The sequence below is a fragment of the Zea mays genome, chromosome 5 (assembly GCF_902167145.1).
Source record: "Zea mays cultivar B73 chromosome 5, Zm-B73-REFERENCE-NAM-5.0, whole genome shotgun sequence".
In the NCBI taxonomy this organism is placed as follows: domain Eukaryota; kingdom Viridiplantae; phylum Streptophyta; class Magnoliopsida; order Poales; family Poaceae; genus Zea; species Zea mays.
The window spans coordinates 217807375-217824739 of NC_050100.1; the positions used below are offsets into that span (position 1 = coordinate 217807375).

The 17365-nt window shown below is 45.5% G+C and overlaps 1 protein-coding gene across 2 annotated transcripts; it reads left to right on the top strand.

The window, feature by feature from the left end:
- Positions 1–1704: 1704 nt before the first annotated feature.
- Positions 1705–15334, top strand: LOC100381340 (uncharacterized). Of its 2 annotated transcripts, NR_163966.1 has the most exons (7): positions 1705–1869; positions 12827–13030; positions 13362–13607; positions 13692–13928; positions 14027–14092; positions 14186–14486; positions 15295–15334. NR_163966.1 is itself a non-coding variant. In NM_001366750.1 (6 exons), the coding sequence occupies exons 1-6, from the start codon at positions 1798–1800 to the stop codon at positions 14288–14290; spliced, it is 930 nt and encodes a 309-aa protein (NP_001353679.1). In that variant the 5' UTR covers positions 1735–1797; the 3' UTR covers positions 14291–14417. The 2 variants fall into 2 exon arrangements, 1 of the variants encoding a protein (NP_001353679.1); NM_001366750.1 differs by lacking the exon at positions 15295–15334 and having other exon boundaries at positions 1735–1869; positions 14186–14417.
- Positions 15335–17365: the final 2031 nt, after the last annotated feature.

Here is a 17365-nt window from a genome sequence, read left to right on the forward strand (position 1 = left end):
CCTCCTTTTCTAGTATGTAGTAAAAAGCAGCGGCATGGGCACTATGGCGAAGGACAGAAGAACAGCGAGCCGGCGCTGTTGGAAAAGCAGAGGCGACGGGACGGATGCAGAGCACGCATCGAGGCAAGGCAGTGCGCGGATTTGTGGGATTTTAGAATCCGGTGACCAACCCTCACCTAACGCTATGGGCACAGCGGAGCACAACGGCGTACGACGAGATTCACAGAAGAGGAGAGCACCGATCTGGCTAACAGCGAAGCGCCGGCCGCAACCCACGCGCCGTCGTTGGCCCGCGTCGCTCCGTCGCAGATCCGGTCGCCCGCGCCGTTCGTCGCAGATCCGATCCGAGCCGTCTAGGTCGCGGCACCACGCACGCACGACAGCTATAGACGAACCCATCCCCTCTTCCGACAGCCACGACGTCCGTCCTCGCGCGCGGACACCGGCGCGCTGCCGTTGGGAGCCGTGTCGCAGCCGAGATCCGCGTTGCCGTATGGGGCCATGTCGCAACCGAGATCCACACGGCTAACGGCGAAGCGCCGGCCGCAACCCACACGCCGTCCCTGACCGTCGTCGCTCCGTCGCAGATCCGTCCGCCCGCGCCGTACGTTGCAGACGAGCGTGGACGGGACGACCTGAGAGGAGACGGGTCACTGGTGCGTCGTGCCGTCGTTCCCACTGCGGGCCCACACCAACGCCGAGCAACAGCTAAGGCTGTCCGCAACGGATACCGCGGGACACCCTCTCCCCTTCGCCGATAGCTGCATGGCGACTACAGGGCAGCCGCTAGTGCTGCAGCGGCTCTCCCTAGCAAGCACCCTACGCAGAGGTAAGGCTCTCTTTCCCCCTTGTTCTGGCGTGTGCCTCTCTCTCCCTCTAAACACTGTTTACGTGGGTTCACTTTCAATTGTTAGTAGATAAAAAATTTGTAGTAGATGAAAAGTATGTATAAAAAATGATATTTTATAGTGTAGTGGGATATAGGGGGAGTATTTAGGGGGAACTGCTGTGGGAGATGAAAAATAGGGAATGAAATGTTGATGATGTGACCCAAAAAAGTGATATAGGGGGAAAAATTTAGAGGAAACGGTTGCGGATAGCCTAAACGGGCCAACATGCACCGCACACACACGGGTTGCTGTTTAAGCGGATGACCTCGCGTGAAACGCTCCCCGGGCGGCTGAGGTATACCACTCTTTGTCATGTTGTGGGGCCGGGGCTGGTAGAGAGTAGAGATGGCCAAACGGGCCGCCCGGCCCGGCCCGGCCCGGGCCCGGTGAAGCCCGGCTAAAAACCGGGCCGGGCCTGCTGTGCCAGCGGGCTTAATTTTCTGTTCAAGCCCGGCCCGCAGCGGGCCTAAACGGGCCGGGCCGGCCCATTTAGCACGAAAAAACGGACCTAAAAGCGGGCTAAACGGGCCGGTAATCACGTTTTAGTGTAAAAAAACCGGGCTTAACGGGCTTAGAGGTAAACGGGCCGTGCCGGGCTAGCCCGCCGTGCCTAGTTTCCTGTCCAAGCCCGTCCACTTATTCTACCGTGCCGGGTTCGGACCGGGCCCAAAAAGCGGGCTTCGTGCCGGGCTCACGGGCCTCGTGCTTTTTGGACATCTATAGTAGAGAGCAGCGGTGCAGAGGCAGTGGGCCGCGCGAGTTACCTCCCTACTCTCCACAAATATGGCGCGGGGTTTTCTAGGGTTTAGGGGTCAGGCCGCCCGGTGTTGTGTCGTCAGGTAGCCGCCTCCCCACCTCTTCTGCTTGTTCTCCGCGGCGGCGGCTTGGATCGGAGCGGAGGAAGAAGATGGTGGCATCGATCAGGGTGCCCAAGACCCAACGCGCCAGGCGGGAGCTTCTCAAGCACGCGCCCAAGCTTGTAAGCTTCCTTCTCTACCCCTCCTCTCATCCATGTTCCATTTTCAAAACCTTCCTGGGCGTGCAGGAGTGGGGAGGCACCCGTCCGTTAGGTGGCTGCCCAGGGTTCTCCACCAAATTAGCCCTCTCCTGATTTTTGACCCGAAGATTAGTTGCGCACACTCCAACGAGATATGGATCGGAGAGGGAGGGAGTCAACTTAGCAATATTTCGAGTGAATGGAGTTGCTTCGTCAATCGTCATACATCTAAACTAGCACTATGTCAGATCAGAATACCCATCGATGAGGGTCCTGTATATGTCAGTCTCATATTATCCGGATTTTGTACTCATCTACAAAGTACAAACTGAAGAATAGGTCTGGCGCAGTGGTGAGAAGGTTTACCACTCAGCCAAAAGGTCCTAGGTTTGAACCCATCCTCTCTGCAAAAAATACAAAGGTAAGGCTTGCCTCGGTTATTCTTTACTCAGCTCCCACATGAGCCGCCAGCACTGAATCTGACCTACAAAGTACAAACTAGCTAGCCTGATCTTCATCGTGGTATGGCACTACATCCCTGGCTCCCTGCTGTTGTAATAGATGAACATGCTCAATCAAAGCAACCCAAGCATTCAAAAGTATCCGTTTTTAGTTCTTACTTTTGCCTGATCCAGAACCCTAACCCGCCCCAAAGATCACCCATACCCATCAAGAAAAAAGGCGCAACGAAGTGGGTTGTTATCGCGAGAGAGCCCAGCACTGGTTATTATGGTAAGTAGTAGACTTGGGTCGTACCATCGAAAGCAGAAAGCCCCCTAAGTGTGTGGTATGGCCCTGCTGCTTGTGGTAGGCTGCCACCAGAATGGCAGAATCCATCACCCTTCTTGCATATCCCTCCCCTAGCTGTCCACTCCAATTGATGCCCTCATCCGCAGGGTGCCCTCACAAGTAGGGTTGCTGGTATCCCATGGGCTTTAGGGAGAAATTTGGAATTCTGCCATTATGAAACTGTTATAATCTTTGGTATCGATTCTTAAGTCCCTAGAATACCAATCCGGGTCTAAAATACCTCGATGATGAGTAGATCTATTCTACTGAGGGGTATAGGTAAACATACCGTCGTTGTTGTTCCTAGCCATCATAGCGGCAGCGTCTTGCAGCGTAGACCCGCCTCCTCCTCCTTCTCGATCTCCCTGCTGGTGTCGAGGAGATTGGTTCCCGTCGTTGATCGGCGGTGGATCAGCTTCTCCAATGTTGCCTGCAGGGAGAATCTCAGATCCCGATGGGATGACGGGGATCTGAAACATAGTCACAACGATTCCAGTCACTCCGAGCGCCTAGGGGATCGGTTCCTCTCAAAGTGTCGATTAGGGTTTTGTGGTCGAGCGATTAGCGTTTGCTAAACCCGTCGACCCCCTTAATCTATTTATATGGCGTCGTGCGACCGGGGGCTGCAACCAACAGTTAGGATAGCCCCCCGCCTGATCAGGGGCGCGATTAGACGGTTAGGATTAACCCTACCCCGGTTACTGTTAACCGGTTAGTGTAAAGGACACATCCTAACAATCTCCCCTTTGTACTCTACATACCTCACACTCAAACTTTTATGAATTCCATCCTTTGACAAGTTTACACATAGAGACCAATGCGTGCCAATGATCTGTTAAGTATCACCGCACTCATTGACTACAACATGCTCCTCTGCTTCAGAACGAAAGATTTTACTAGGTTGCAATATGTAGCCCCTGTGATTCTGGATCATAGGTACTCCCTTAATCCCATGCCGGTTGCGTGCTTACTAAACACGCTGGGTGGAAGACCTTTTATGAGCGGATCCATAAGCATCTGATGGGTTCTTATATGCTCAACTTGAATGGTGTGATCCAGAATCTTCTCCTTAACAATATAACACTTAATGTCAATATACTTGGTAGAGCCACTTGACTTATTGTTACGGGAGAAAAATACCGCTGGCTCATTGTCGCAGTAAATTCTCAGTGGTCGCTCTATGCTATCAACCACTCTTAATCCGGGTACGAATTTCTTTATCCATATCGCCTGTCCAGTTGCCTCATACGTAGCTACAAACTCAGCGTGCATTGTCGACGATGCTCTCGCTGTCTGTTTGCAACTCTTTCAAGAAATAGCTCCCCAGAGAGCATAAAGACATACCCTGAAGTGGACTTCAGTGTATCTCTACACCCTCCCCAGTCGGCATCTGCATAGCCAACTATTTGTAGGGAATTAGATCTTCTGTAAGTAAGCATGAGACCTTTAGTACCTTGAAGGTACCTTAGAGCCTTCTTGACTGCTTTCCAGTGATCTATGCCTGGATTCTTCTGATAGCGTCTAAGCATCCCGGTGGTAAAAGCTAAGTCAGGGCGAGTACATACTTGAGCATACATAATGCTTTCAATAGCTGAAGCATATGGTACTGACTTCATCTTGTTTTTCTCATATTGATTCTTGGGACACTGATATTCCCCAAACTTATCACCCTTGACTATTGGACCAGGCAAGGCATTACACTTGTGCATATTATACCTCTTTAGTACATTTTCTATATATGACTTCTGTGAGAGTCCTAATACTCCCTTTTGTCTGTCTCTGTGAATTTCTATTCCAAGAACATAAGAGGCTTCTCCCATGTCTTTCATATCAAAATTCGAGGAAAGAAATCTTTTTGTTTCCTAACTGGAAAAGGACTACATATATCTGTATGAATAATTTCTAACACTCTCGTACTATGCTTAGCATTTTTCTTAATCCGCTTCGCAAATTTACCCTTAATGCAATCTCTGAAATGCTCTAAGTCTGTGAAGTCTAGGGGATGGAGAATCTGTTCACTAACGAGACGTTCTATTCTCCCCATCGAAATATGGCTCAAACGATAGTGCCATAATTTCAATGAGATTTCTCCATCACTTCTTTTCTTTTCCTGCCACTGTTAGCTGGATCGTTTTCTGGTGTATCTAATACATTAACAAACATCACTTTGCGAAAGTAAATAAAGCATATCTCGTCGGATGGCGAGACCAACATCTTTATTATCAAACTGAATGACACACTGTCTATCACCAAAATGACAATGAATGTGTTAATCATCTAATCTAGAAACCGAAATAAGGTTCCTTCGCAAGGAAGGTACTTAAAGTACGTCTCTCAACAACAGTACAAAACCATTAGGTAATTTAAGATGTAAATCTCCAATGGCCTCGACTGCTGCTTCAACTCCATTTGCCAATCTAATTGTTCTTCGGCCCTTTTGGGGCCTTTGGCTTGTACGGAGTCCCTGTAGAGAGTTTGCAACATGAACAGTTGCACCTACAATTCACCAAAAATAATTGGGATATTCTAAGTATAAAGACTCATTTACAAAAGTAACTTGGTTCTACCACTCTCTAGTAGAAACTGCAGAAATTCAGGGCACTTTCTCTTGTAATTACGTGTCTTCTTGCAATAGAGGCAGGTATCAGGGGGAACTGAAAAACTACCTCCTTGTCTTCGCTGATTATTGTTGCTTGATGAAGCCTGGTTATTCTGTTTACCTTGCTTCTTGAACTTCTTCTTTGAGTTCTTATTCTGTCTTGAGATATTGCCTTTTACGAGGTTGACAGAGTCTCCAGTCTGCTTTAACCTCTCTTCCTCCTAGACACACCGTGACAAGAGTTGGTCTATGGTCCACTTATCAGTGACACTGGTGTTATACTCTATGTGGAAAGTCTCAAACTCCTTGGGCAGAGACTTCATGATCATAAACACTACAAATTCCTCGTGTACAGGAGACCCGAGGTACTTGTTTATCTTAGCCACGATGAATATCATTTTCTGAATGAATGGTCTGACACCATTTCCATCGTATTTTGCATTGACAAATTCTGTCATTAGAGAGCAAGCTTAAGCCTTAGATGACCTTTTATGATGAGAGGCTACCCTCTCAAGGTACTCCTTGGCAGTCTCGCACTCTGGTATGAAACTCTTAAGAGGCTCCTTAATGCTCCTCTTAAGAATAATCATAGACTTGTCATTTGACCTTTCCCACTTGATCTTGTCGATGTTGTATTGCATCCACCTGTGGTCACAGTTGGAAGTGCCCACTGTGGGCTCAACTGGTTTATCAAACCGCAGTGCGTAATCTATTTCACCCACTTTGGTTATCATGTCGATATCCTCTCGCCAAGAATGGTAATTACTACCATCTAGCGGTTTCATCTGTGTAATCTGACTAATTAGCATAACAGTATGAGCATCTTTGCAAAATTAAAATAGAAAATATTTAGGACATCTGAAATAAATACTGAATCATAGAACATGCATGAATCAAATATTCAACGTTGGTCAAATAATAACCATGCCATATGTATAAAAAATTTCTGGTTACAAAATTCTAAACCGTCGTTGGATGATCTAGAAAACATAAACTTGTATAAAGTTGGGGTAACAATATCCAACGTTGGTTAAGATATTCAAACTATAAAAATTTTCTGAATTCTATGCAATTTAAAACAATAATTAATCTACGTTGGTTTCATAATCAACTGAAATTGTATAAATATAAATAATAGTACCAAAGTACGCAACAGAATAAAATGGTTCATAAAATTCTCTGTAATTTTCTAAATATGGAAAAATATGTCTAAATTTTCTGAATTTTCTTTACAATTTTCTCATTTTTCTTTTACCGTTTCTGATTTCTGGAAATAGAAAACAAATTGCAAAAAAAATAGAAGCCATTTCGGCCTGGTCGGCCTCATGGCCCAACCTGGACGACCCACACGGCCTGGCTGTGAGAGGGGCGAGGCGCGCCCAGGCCGCAACCTGGGCCTGGGCTACCAATCCGGCCCCACACGCGCGCAACAGGCGGCCTCGCACCTGTATCCGAGCCGTTAGATTGAATCCAACGGTTAATACCTCCCCTTGCGCGCTTTAAAGGGCGAAGAACTTGGGGCCTATCAAAGCCACCTAAGAACCTTAGGGGTGCGTTTGGTTGCAACGACAGAACGAAACAGGATGGAACAATCCCTCAAATAAGGTTGTTTGGTTCAGGGTCAAGGCTTGACAGCACTATCCCAGTGTTGTCCTCAGTTGTCCCTCAAAATTTGAGGAACGAGAGAAGACGCCAGGGGACGTCCCTGTCCTTGCTGTCCCGCAACCAAACGCACCCTAGATCTCCTAATCCGCATCCGTTTTATGAGATCACTGAAAGGTCTCGGATCAATGTGAATGAACTCACCATTTTTTAATCACGGTTCATCACCCGAGAACAAAGATATTAGAATAGACAGAAGGAGTTTTAGAACTCTCGGGTTAGGGTTTGCATAACCCTAAATCTAGGGTTTTCGGCCACCGAAAGAGATCAGGTCTCGGCTACACCCATGAAAACCGAGAGAACAAAACAGACCGACGTTTTAGGGTTAGGGTTTAATAACCTAACCCTAATCAGTTCATCCGTCAACAGAGATGGCACACAGGCCTCAGGATCTAACGATCCACGGCCAAGAAACAAAGTAAAGAAGAAACAGAAACGCAAATCGTGTTAGTGTTTTCGAACCCTAACCGAAACATTCATCAAATCACGACAGATTCACAACAGAAAAATGCAAGAGGGACCCGGATCTACACTTGAGAGACTCCAAAAACTAGACCCAATACTATATCTCATCCATTTCATACATGCATTCATCACAGAGAAGGGGTTCGAGTTAATGGAGTTAGATCCGGGTGCTAGACTCATGAAACGGCCACAGTTCGCCAATACCTCTCCTTGCCGTCATGTTGGACAACCGCCAGACCCAACCGACGGCGGTGCGCCCACCCACAGGGACGCACTCGCCGGCGGTGAAGTCCACGACGCCCAGAGAGGAGAGTGACAAGTGATCCGGCCGATTCACAGGACTCAACATGGAGGGGCGCGGTTGGTTTGGTGCGCTCGGCCAGTCACAAAGAGATGGCTAGCGGCCAGAGACAAAAAAAAAAAAAAGAAAAGAAAAAACGCATGTGGCGGCTAGGGAGGAGTAGAATGGTTAGGGTTTTCAAGTGAACTCCGAGATATGCGCTGTATATAAATCCACACCGTGTAATCCTGGCCGCCGGATCAAATCGAACGGAGCAGGGCGGTCTTGGGGCAGGCGCGCCGCGCGCGTGGGCCAAAAGCACGGCCTAGGCCCAGGTTGTGGCCTGGGCGCGCGGCCCCCTTTCTGGCGCTTGAGTTGGCCCGCCTAGGGTGGGCCTTAAGGCCGCCCAGGACAAAATGGCCTCAAATTTTTTCTGGATATTTATATTATTTCCTGGAAAAAGAAAATCAACAAAGAAATCAGAAAATAGTGCAGAAAAATTAGAAAATCTAGATTTTTTTAGATTTAGAAAATTACATAGAATTTTATGGACTATTTTATTCCGCTGCGTACTTTGGTACTCTTATTATATTTTATGCAATTTTCAATTGATTATGAAACCAACGTGGATTAATTATTGTTTGAATTCTATAGAATTCAGAAAATTTTTGTGGTGATTGAATATTTTAACCAACGTTGGATATTGTCGCCACAATTTTACACAAGTTTATGTTTTTCTAGATCATCCAACGATGGTTTAGAATTTTGTGACCAGAAATTTTTCATAGATGTGGCATGATTATTATTTGACCAACGTTGAATATTTAATTTATGCACGTTCTATGATTCAATTTATTTCAGATGTTCTAAATATTTTCTGTTTTAATTTTGCAAAGATGCTCATAATGCTATGCTGATTAGTCAGATTGCACAGATGAAACCGCTAGATGGTAGTAATTATCATTTTTGGCGAGAGGATATTGACATGATAACCACAGTGGGTGAAATAGATTACGCACTGCGGTTTGATAAACCAGTTGAGCCCACAGTGGGCACTCCCAACTATGACCACAGGTGGATGCAATACAACATCGACAAGATCAAGTGTGAAAGGTCAAATGACAAGTCTATGATTATTCTTAAGAGGAGCATTAAGGAGCCTCTTAAGAGTTTCATACCAGAGTGCGAGACTGCCAAGGAGTACCTTGAGAGGGTAGCCTCTCATCATAAAGGGTCATCTAAGGCTTAAGCTTGCTCTCTAATGACAGAATTTGTCAATGCAAAATACGATGGAAATGGTGTCAGACCATTCATTCAGAAAATGATATTCATCGTGGCTAAGATAAACAAGTACCTCGGGTCTCCTGTACACGAGGAATTTGTAGTGTTTATGATCATGAAGTCTCTGCCCAAGGAGTTTGAGACTTTCCACATAGAGTATAACACCAGTGTCACTGATAAGTGGACCATAGACCAACTCTTGTCACGGTGTGTCTAGGAGGAAGAGAGGTTAAAGCAGATTGGAGACTCTGTCAACCTCGTAAAAGGCAATATCTCAAGACAGAATAAGAACTCAAAGAAGAAGTTCAAGAAGCAGGGTAAACAGAATAACCAAGCTTCATCAAGCAACAATAATCAGCGAAGACAAGGAGGTAGTTTTTCAGTTCCCCCTGATACCTGCCTCTATTGCAAGAAGACACGTAATTACAAGAGAAAGTGCCCTGAATTTCTGCAGTTTCTACTAGAGAGTGGTAGAACCAAGTTACTTTTGTAAATGAGTCTTTATACTTAGAATATCCCAATTATTTTTGGTGAATTGTAGGTGCAACTGTTCATGTTGCAAACTCTCTACAGGGACTCCGTACAAGCCAAAGGCCCCCAAAGGGCCGAAGAACAATTAGATTGGCAAATGGAGTTGAAGCAGCAGTCGAGGCCATTGGAGATTTACATCTTAAATTACCTAATGGTTTTGTACTGTTGTTGAGAGACGTACTTTATGTACCTTGCGAAGGAACCTTATTTCGGTTTCTAGATTAGATGATTAACACATTCATTGCCATTTTGGTGATAGACAATATGTCATTCAGTTTGATAATAAAGATGTTGGTCTCGCCATCCGACGAGATATGCTTTATTTACTTTCGCAAAGTGATGTTTGTTAATGTATTAGATACACCAGAAAACGATCCAGCCAACAGTGGCAGGAAAAGAAAAGAAGTGATGGAGAAATCTCATTGAAATTATGGCACTATCGTTTGAGCCATATTTCGATGGGGAGAATAGAATGTCTCGTTAGTGAACAGATTCTCCATTCCCTAGACTTCACAGACTTAGAGCATTTCAGAGATTGCATTAAGGGAAAATTTGCGAAGCGGATTAAGAAAAAATGCTAAGCATAGTACGAGAGTGTTAGAAATTATTCGTACAGATATATGTAGTCCTTTTCCAGTTAGGAAACAAAAAGTTTCTTTCCTCGAATTTTGATATGAAAGACATGGGAGAAGCCTTTTATGTTCTTGGAATAAAAATTCACAGAGACAGACAAAAGGTAGTATTAGGACTCTCACAGAAGTCATATACAGAAAATGTACTAAAGAGGTATAATATGTACAAGTGTAATGCCTCGCCTGGTCCAATAGTCAAGGGTGATAAGTTTGGGGAATATCAGTGTCCCAAGAATCAGTATGAGAAAAACAAGATGAAGTCAGTACCATATGCTTCAGCTATCGGAAGCATTATGTATGCTCAAGTATGTATTCGCCCTGACTTAGCTTTTACCATCGGGATGCTTGGACGCTATCAGAAGAATCCAGACATAGATCACTAGAATCGCTGTGACTATGTCTCAGATCCCCATCATCCCATCGGAATCTGAGGTTCCCCTTGCAGGCAACATTGGAGGAGCTGATCCACCGTCGATTAACGACGGGAATCAATCTCCTCGACACCAGCAGGGAGATCGAGAAGGAGGAGGAGGCGGGTCTACGCTGCAAGACGCAGTCGCAATGATGGCTAGGAACTACAACGACGGTATGTTTACCTATACCCCTCAGTAGAATAGATCTACTCATCATTGAGGTATTTTAGACACGGATTGATATTCTAAGGACTTAGGTTATGATCCTAAGCACCAAAGATTCTAACAATGGTATCAAAGTTTTATTCGGGATCGAGTTATGAGTTGATAAAACGTAGATCTGAGCCCTTGCGCTATTTCTGTTATTTTCTGTGATTAATTTCTGTACCTTTGACTGAAAAACCAGTCCATGGATTATATTGATAGTGCTCTGTGCACTTAATCCGTGCAGTTTTTGTTTCTTGTTGATTCTAAGCAGTAAAGATTCTAACAATGGTATCAAAGTTTTATTTGGGATCGAGTTATGAGTTGATAAAACGTAGATCTGAGCCCTTGCGCTATTTTTGTTATTTTCTGTGATTAATTTCTGTACCTTTGACTGAAAAACCAGTCCATGGATTATATTGATAGTGCTCTGTGCACTTAATCCTTGCAGTTTTTGTTTCTTGTTGATTGTTTCTTGGCCGTGGATCGTTGGATCCCGAGTCACTTGCTGTCCCTGTTTACAGGTGTACCGATTAGGGTTAGTCGCTCCGAGCGCCTAGGGGATCGGTTCCTCTCAAAGTGTCGATTAGGGTTTTGTGGTCGAGCGATTAGCGTTTGCTAAACCTGCCGGCCCCCTTAATCTATTTATATGCCAGATTGCCATCAAATAAATGGGTTTCGTCCGGATGCCATTATCAACCATACCGCACACGCTAAAATGTCATTTGATCGTTTAATAAAACAAATGAGATTGAATACAGTTCTATGGACCATTTTATTCTTGCCTGATGCCTTTGTCTCTGCGTTCCACCGGCGACGCCAAGGACAACACCCTTCGCTCCTGCTCCGCCGCCACAGGGGAAGGGACAGCTTCGGCGGCGGGTGCCGGCACCGATGGGAAGCCCATGTCGAGCATGTACCATGAGCGCGATGCCGGTGATGGTGCCCCAAGAGTTGCCAAGCTTGGTAGCGGCGAGCTGGAGGTCGGCGAGGCAGCCGGCGAGCATGACAGAGATGAGCGGGATAGTGTAGTAAGCCATGCTGGTAGCCACCGTGGCGTTGCGAGGGCCAACTACCCTGTCACCTCCGCTCATGGCCAGGAAGAAGAAACACACGCATGGGGAAAAACGCACAGGAAAGAAGAAACACAAGGGAAGATAGAGGAAAGGGAGAGGGGGTAAGACAGTCTGTTGATATCCTATAAAGCTATTTTAGTTTTTATTAAATAGTTAAATGACATTTTAGCGTATGTGGTATGGTTGATAATGACATCTGGACGAAGCCCATTCATTTGACGGCAATCTAGTGAAACCCACGTTTCATAATGGCAGAATTCCAAATTTCTTGGCTTTGGGTGTCCCAAGCACACACTTTAGTGTTTCATGTTTTAGGCAAACATATGGAAATGAGACAAAAGTATCATACTTGCTTGCATAGCTTATATATGTTTGATTGCTAAAAAATGATTTATTGCTATTGGATACTAGTAGGGCACCTCATCGGCATACAATGTCCTGATCAACCACTACCATGGAACACCCTGGCTGTGCTGCCACCCAGCATGGTCAGCGTGCATGAGCCATCTTAGAACAAACAGTACTCCCGAGGCAATCTCAGGATAATCTTTAGCAAGGGTTGTGTGATGTTCATATCCTTTCTAATGATGATGATATATATAATATTTTTGTTAGAATATAATATAAGTGAATTGCCCACCTCTCCTATTAGAATATAATATAATTGAATTGTCCACCTCTCCTATCAGCTTAAGCTTTTGGGTTGAACTGGTTGATGCATACAACTTAATATGGTATCAAAGCCAGATGTCTCGAGTTCGAATCCTTACTAGCACAATTAAATAAAATAATTGTTGATCGCTCCTATATTCCACGTCAGATACCTAAAAGAGGCTCGACGTGAGGGGGAGTGTTAGAATATAATATAAGTGAATTGTCCACCTCTTCTATTAGCTTAAGAAGGTTCTGCATATTTTGAACCTTGTATGTAGTGGAAATAGAAATAGCATGTTTGATACTTCGTGTTTCAATCTCACATCTGCCTTCGGCTCTGATAATTTCGCCAGGTTGAGACCAGCAAGAAGACACTGATCCTCCATGGTACCAAGACTAGTGCTGTGTTGAACTCTGTGCTGTCAGATATTTACCACCTAAAGCGTGATAATGCTGTGAAATATACCAAGAAGAATGACAACATTAGGCCTTTTGAAAGTGGTGGAGAATCTTCTCTGGAGTTTTTCTCTCTTAAGGCAGACTGTAGCCTTATAGTGGTGAGTGACATCATTTTGCCTGGTTCATAGTTCGCCATTTGGATGAATGTTTGAAGTGCTAGTACTAGACCCCATTGAAAAAATGTTGTGATCCTGATGTTACAATAATTTATAGTATGGAGTAGAAGTAGAATAATCTAGTGGCTACATAATGAATTTCTGTCAACCATGCCTGCTAAATCTATCTGTAAATGAGTATAATATTTTCTATTTCTGTTTCAATGCTTTATAATTATGTTATTGTATCTTAAACATGGTGGTTTGTACCCTTAGTTTAAAGAGATTATATTACTTCCATTGTTTTCAACTGTATTTTAAATTTATGATGCAGTATGGTTCTCATTCAAAGAAGAGGCCCAACAATCTGATTTTGGGTAGAACGTATGACCACCACATATATGACCTTGTTGAAGTAGGAGTTGAGAACTACAAGTCAATGGAATCTTATGTTTATGATAAGAAGCTAGCACCATTACTTGGATCGAAGCCTTTCTTTGCTTTCATAGGGGAACACTTTGAGAGTGCTGAAGAGCTGAAACATTTGAAAGAAGTGCTGCTTGATCTTTTCAGAGGAGAGGTGCGCCATTTTGAAACTATAGGGCGGTAGCATAGCATGTATGGGTAATCTATTGAGCTAATAAACTGTTGCTGGTGAATGTAGGTCGTAGAGAATCTGAACCTTGCTGGTGTGGATCGGATCTATGTGTGCACTGCAATCTCTCCCACTACCGTCTACATGATGCACTGTGCTCTCCGTCTAAAAAGGTCAGGTACATCTATTCCTAGGATGGAACTGGTCGAAGTTGGACCTTCGATGGATCTGGTTGTAAGGAGGCACAGACTTCCAGCTGAAAGTTTAAAGAAAGAAGCTATGAAGACCGCTGAACATGCTAAGAAGGTAAACACGATGGAACTAACATCAGCATTTTTATGTGTTCTCACCGAAATCTTCCTGGGTCACTGAGATATTCACAACTATCGTGAACCTTCTTGCAGATGAAAAACGTCACTAAGGATCCAGTGCAGGGCAAGCTGGGCAAGGTCTACATGCCAGACCAGCAGGTTCGTACTGACTACTGAGTTTTGCTTTCGGAAAACTTGTAGCAGGATTGCCTTTGACATGATAACCTGATTCGCGGTTTTGACTGAGTTCAGGTTGGAAAGTTGACCTTATCAAACGACATAAAGGGACTAAAGAGGGAGCGCCGTGAAGCCAAGAAAAACCAGGACTCAAAGAAGCAAAAGGTCAACCCCGAGTAAAGATCACTGAAGTTTACCTTTGCATTGGATACAGGTCAGGTTAAGAAACCCTGGTTTGTATCTGTTCCCATCTGCTGTGTTATCCAATTAGAAGTTGCTCGTTGTCAGATTGTGTTAAATAGTTTAGGGCCATCTTGTTAGGCTAAAGACATGTGTACGACTTTCACAACAATATTGCGTACCAATTCATGTTAAGGCTGTCTCCAGCAACAAACTCTATACACTGAGTGTACGCTAAATTTAGCGATCCAAACGTTCGCTGCATCCTCCAGCAACGAACGGTAAACCAGTCGCTAAGTATCGGACGATGTTCGTACACGCTATTTTCAGCGATTCACTGTGCGTCCGCTATCTGTCCTTCCTATGAAATCGAGCGCGGACTTAGGAGGTGGCGGCGTCGATGACCGTGGAGCACGGCGCCGTCGACCAGCAGCACATGGAGTCACTTCATCCAGCCAAACGCGAGCATCAATTTCTTGGGCTTGGTTGGAGAAAGCAGCCGGTAGACGTCGTTGAGAGGAGAGGCGGCGGCGTTTGTAGCAGAGGGCCGAGTGGAGGTGGTGCTGGCCATGGACAGAGGCGGCGGCGGCCATGATTGGAATCGAGGAGCAATAGCTTGGTCTGGTGTTGTAGTCAGATTGTTCGACCAAAGAAAAAGGCTAGTGGAGGATAAGCAAACGAAAACAGCCAAAAAATATGAACATACGGTTGGTTATTTATTTTTAATTAATATATATGCTCAAAATAATGACGTAGTGAAAAATGTTAATTATGTTTTTTGAGTTAAGTATATTAGGATAAATTCAAATTACATGCAAAAGATAGAATAAATATGATAGTTTATAAATTCTGACAACACTATAGATATAGAGGACTGAATTTAGGGAACATTGTTGGAGATGTAGAATATATAGAGGAAGGAATCTTTTAAAGAATGCTGTAAAGAACAGAGAATATTCCTTTAGAGGACGAAATTTAGAGGACGTTACTGGAGACAGTCTAAGACGTAAGCATGGAAAAATTTGGGAGTGTTATCCTATCAAATATCTTTTGATGTCTCAAGCTTGGATAAATGAGGAGGGTTACGATAGGCTTGGCGAGCCAACGTTAAAGGTAGCAATTCTGGAGATTGAAACATAAAATACCTAAAGATTTAGCCTTGATTAGGAATGCATGAAAAACAGCTGTCTATGTTGATGTGTTTGAATCTTGACTCGTGGTTTTTCGTCTCCTGAAAAAAAATAATCTGTCCTTTACAACATGTCAACATCCTCTAAAATATCCGGTCCTCTATATTTTCTTCATCTCCAGCAACGACACTTAAAAGTTGATTTAGACCTAACGCTCGTTATTTAAAAAATAATGTAATTAACATTTTTAAAACGACAAATTTGCAAACGTATATATATACTATGAAAACAAATAACAAATTTTTCAATACGTATATATTGTAAAATTGAATTCGCCAACACGTTCTAAATTTGTATTTCACCTTTCTGACTTCGCTCTCCTTTTCCATGCGTACTAAAATGACTAACTCCAACCAGCAACATAGTTTATTCATTTTTGTCCTACACAAAACTTTCGCCGAGCACGTAGATCGCATTAAAGCAGAGTCGTGAGGGACGGTGAAGCATGTCTAGGGCGACAAAGAAAGAGTGCTCGAGGGCGCGGCAGTGCAGCGGGTCCACGCCGCCGGCGCCAACATCGCCGGAGGGCCCATTCTATAATCCAGGTAACCTTGCCTGCAGTCCTGCACCTGCACGGGTCAAAGTAAAATCCGCCATGCCGCTGTAGTAGCATACGATTGGTAATTGCGAGTTCGATCAGACTTGAGAGCAAAGAAGGCTTCAGAAACAGCACTGGGAGACGGCTTAACCATCTTATCGTCCATTGCAGAGATTTGGAGTACTGCGACTATGACGAATAGATGGGTGAAGGCATACGTCGTCGGCGAATAGAAATCAGATGTTCAGCCTACAGACGCTCCAAAGTGTTGGTGAGGTACCAGTGCCACTCTCCGTCATGTCGTGGGTGGGGCCGGGGCTGCTGCTAGAGAGCAGCGGTGCAGATCGAGGCAGTGGGCCGAGAGCCGGCGAGATACCATCTCCTGTTGGTTGCTATTGACACTCCTGCTGTCCTGGCAAAGCGATTCTCAGTCGCCGTGAACCGCGCCGCCCCATCGCCCACCCACGTCGTCGTCCCACACCCAGTCTCATCAGCCCGTGCCTCTCCCATCCCCAAGGGCACAGATGTTAGTTGCTGTGTTACTGTGTACGATACGCAGTTCAGTGGTACTGCTTCGCTCCTGTGCTGTGCGCCTCCCCCACCACCACCTTTCGAGTCGTGGTTCCATCACTGTCACGAGAGGTGGTTGGAGCAAATCCCGAGGTGCAAAATGAGGTCGATCTCACAACGGAACTGTTCTTTGGTACGTAGTCTCCGGGATTTAAGGCCTCCTTTATGGAGCGAGCATGCGTGTCGGCCTGACGTACCCCCGCACAAACGTTGCCCAACCCAAACCCTGGTTCCCTTCCCTGCTGGAGATCCGAGAGGGAGATAACTCCAACAGTCCAACTGATCGAACGCAGTCAGATACGTAGAGCACAGGAGATCCGAGCGCCCCTTGCCTTCCCAGCTTCCCTGCTGGCTGCTGGTCTCCGGACCCACAAAGCCGCCCACAGCGTCGTCGTCTTCCCCCGGCCAGTGGCTCGCTGGTCGCTGCCCGCCTGACGAGCGGAGTGACGACTGCTGCGGTTTGGCACGTACAGTACGAGGGTCACTCGTCGCCCGCGCTGTCCCTGCTCCGTGGATCCGGCTCAGGATCACTGCTCTGCCCGTGAGTTCGCCTAGCCGTCTGCTCAGCCCAGCTGCACAGTGCTCTACGTTGTACAGTTGTCTTCTTGTACTCGGTTACCCGCCAGAGAAACGTGTGCGTTGATCGCGACAGCTAGCTGCGCCCCGACCCGACGGGTCCGCAGCCTTCTTCTACGGACTGATCGGTCGTCTCGTCGGTGCCCCGTTCCGGCCGTAATTACTGCGCCCGTGTCAGTGTCGGTGTCGCGGAACGTACTG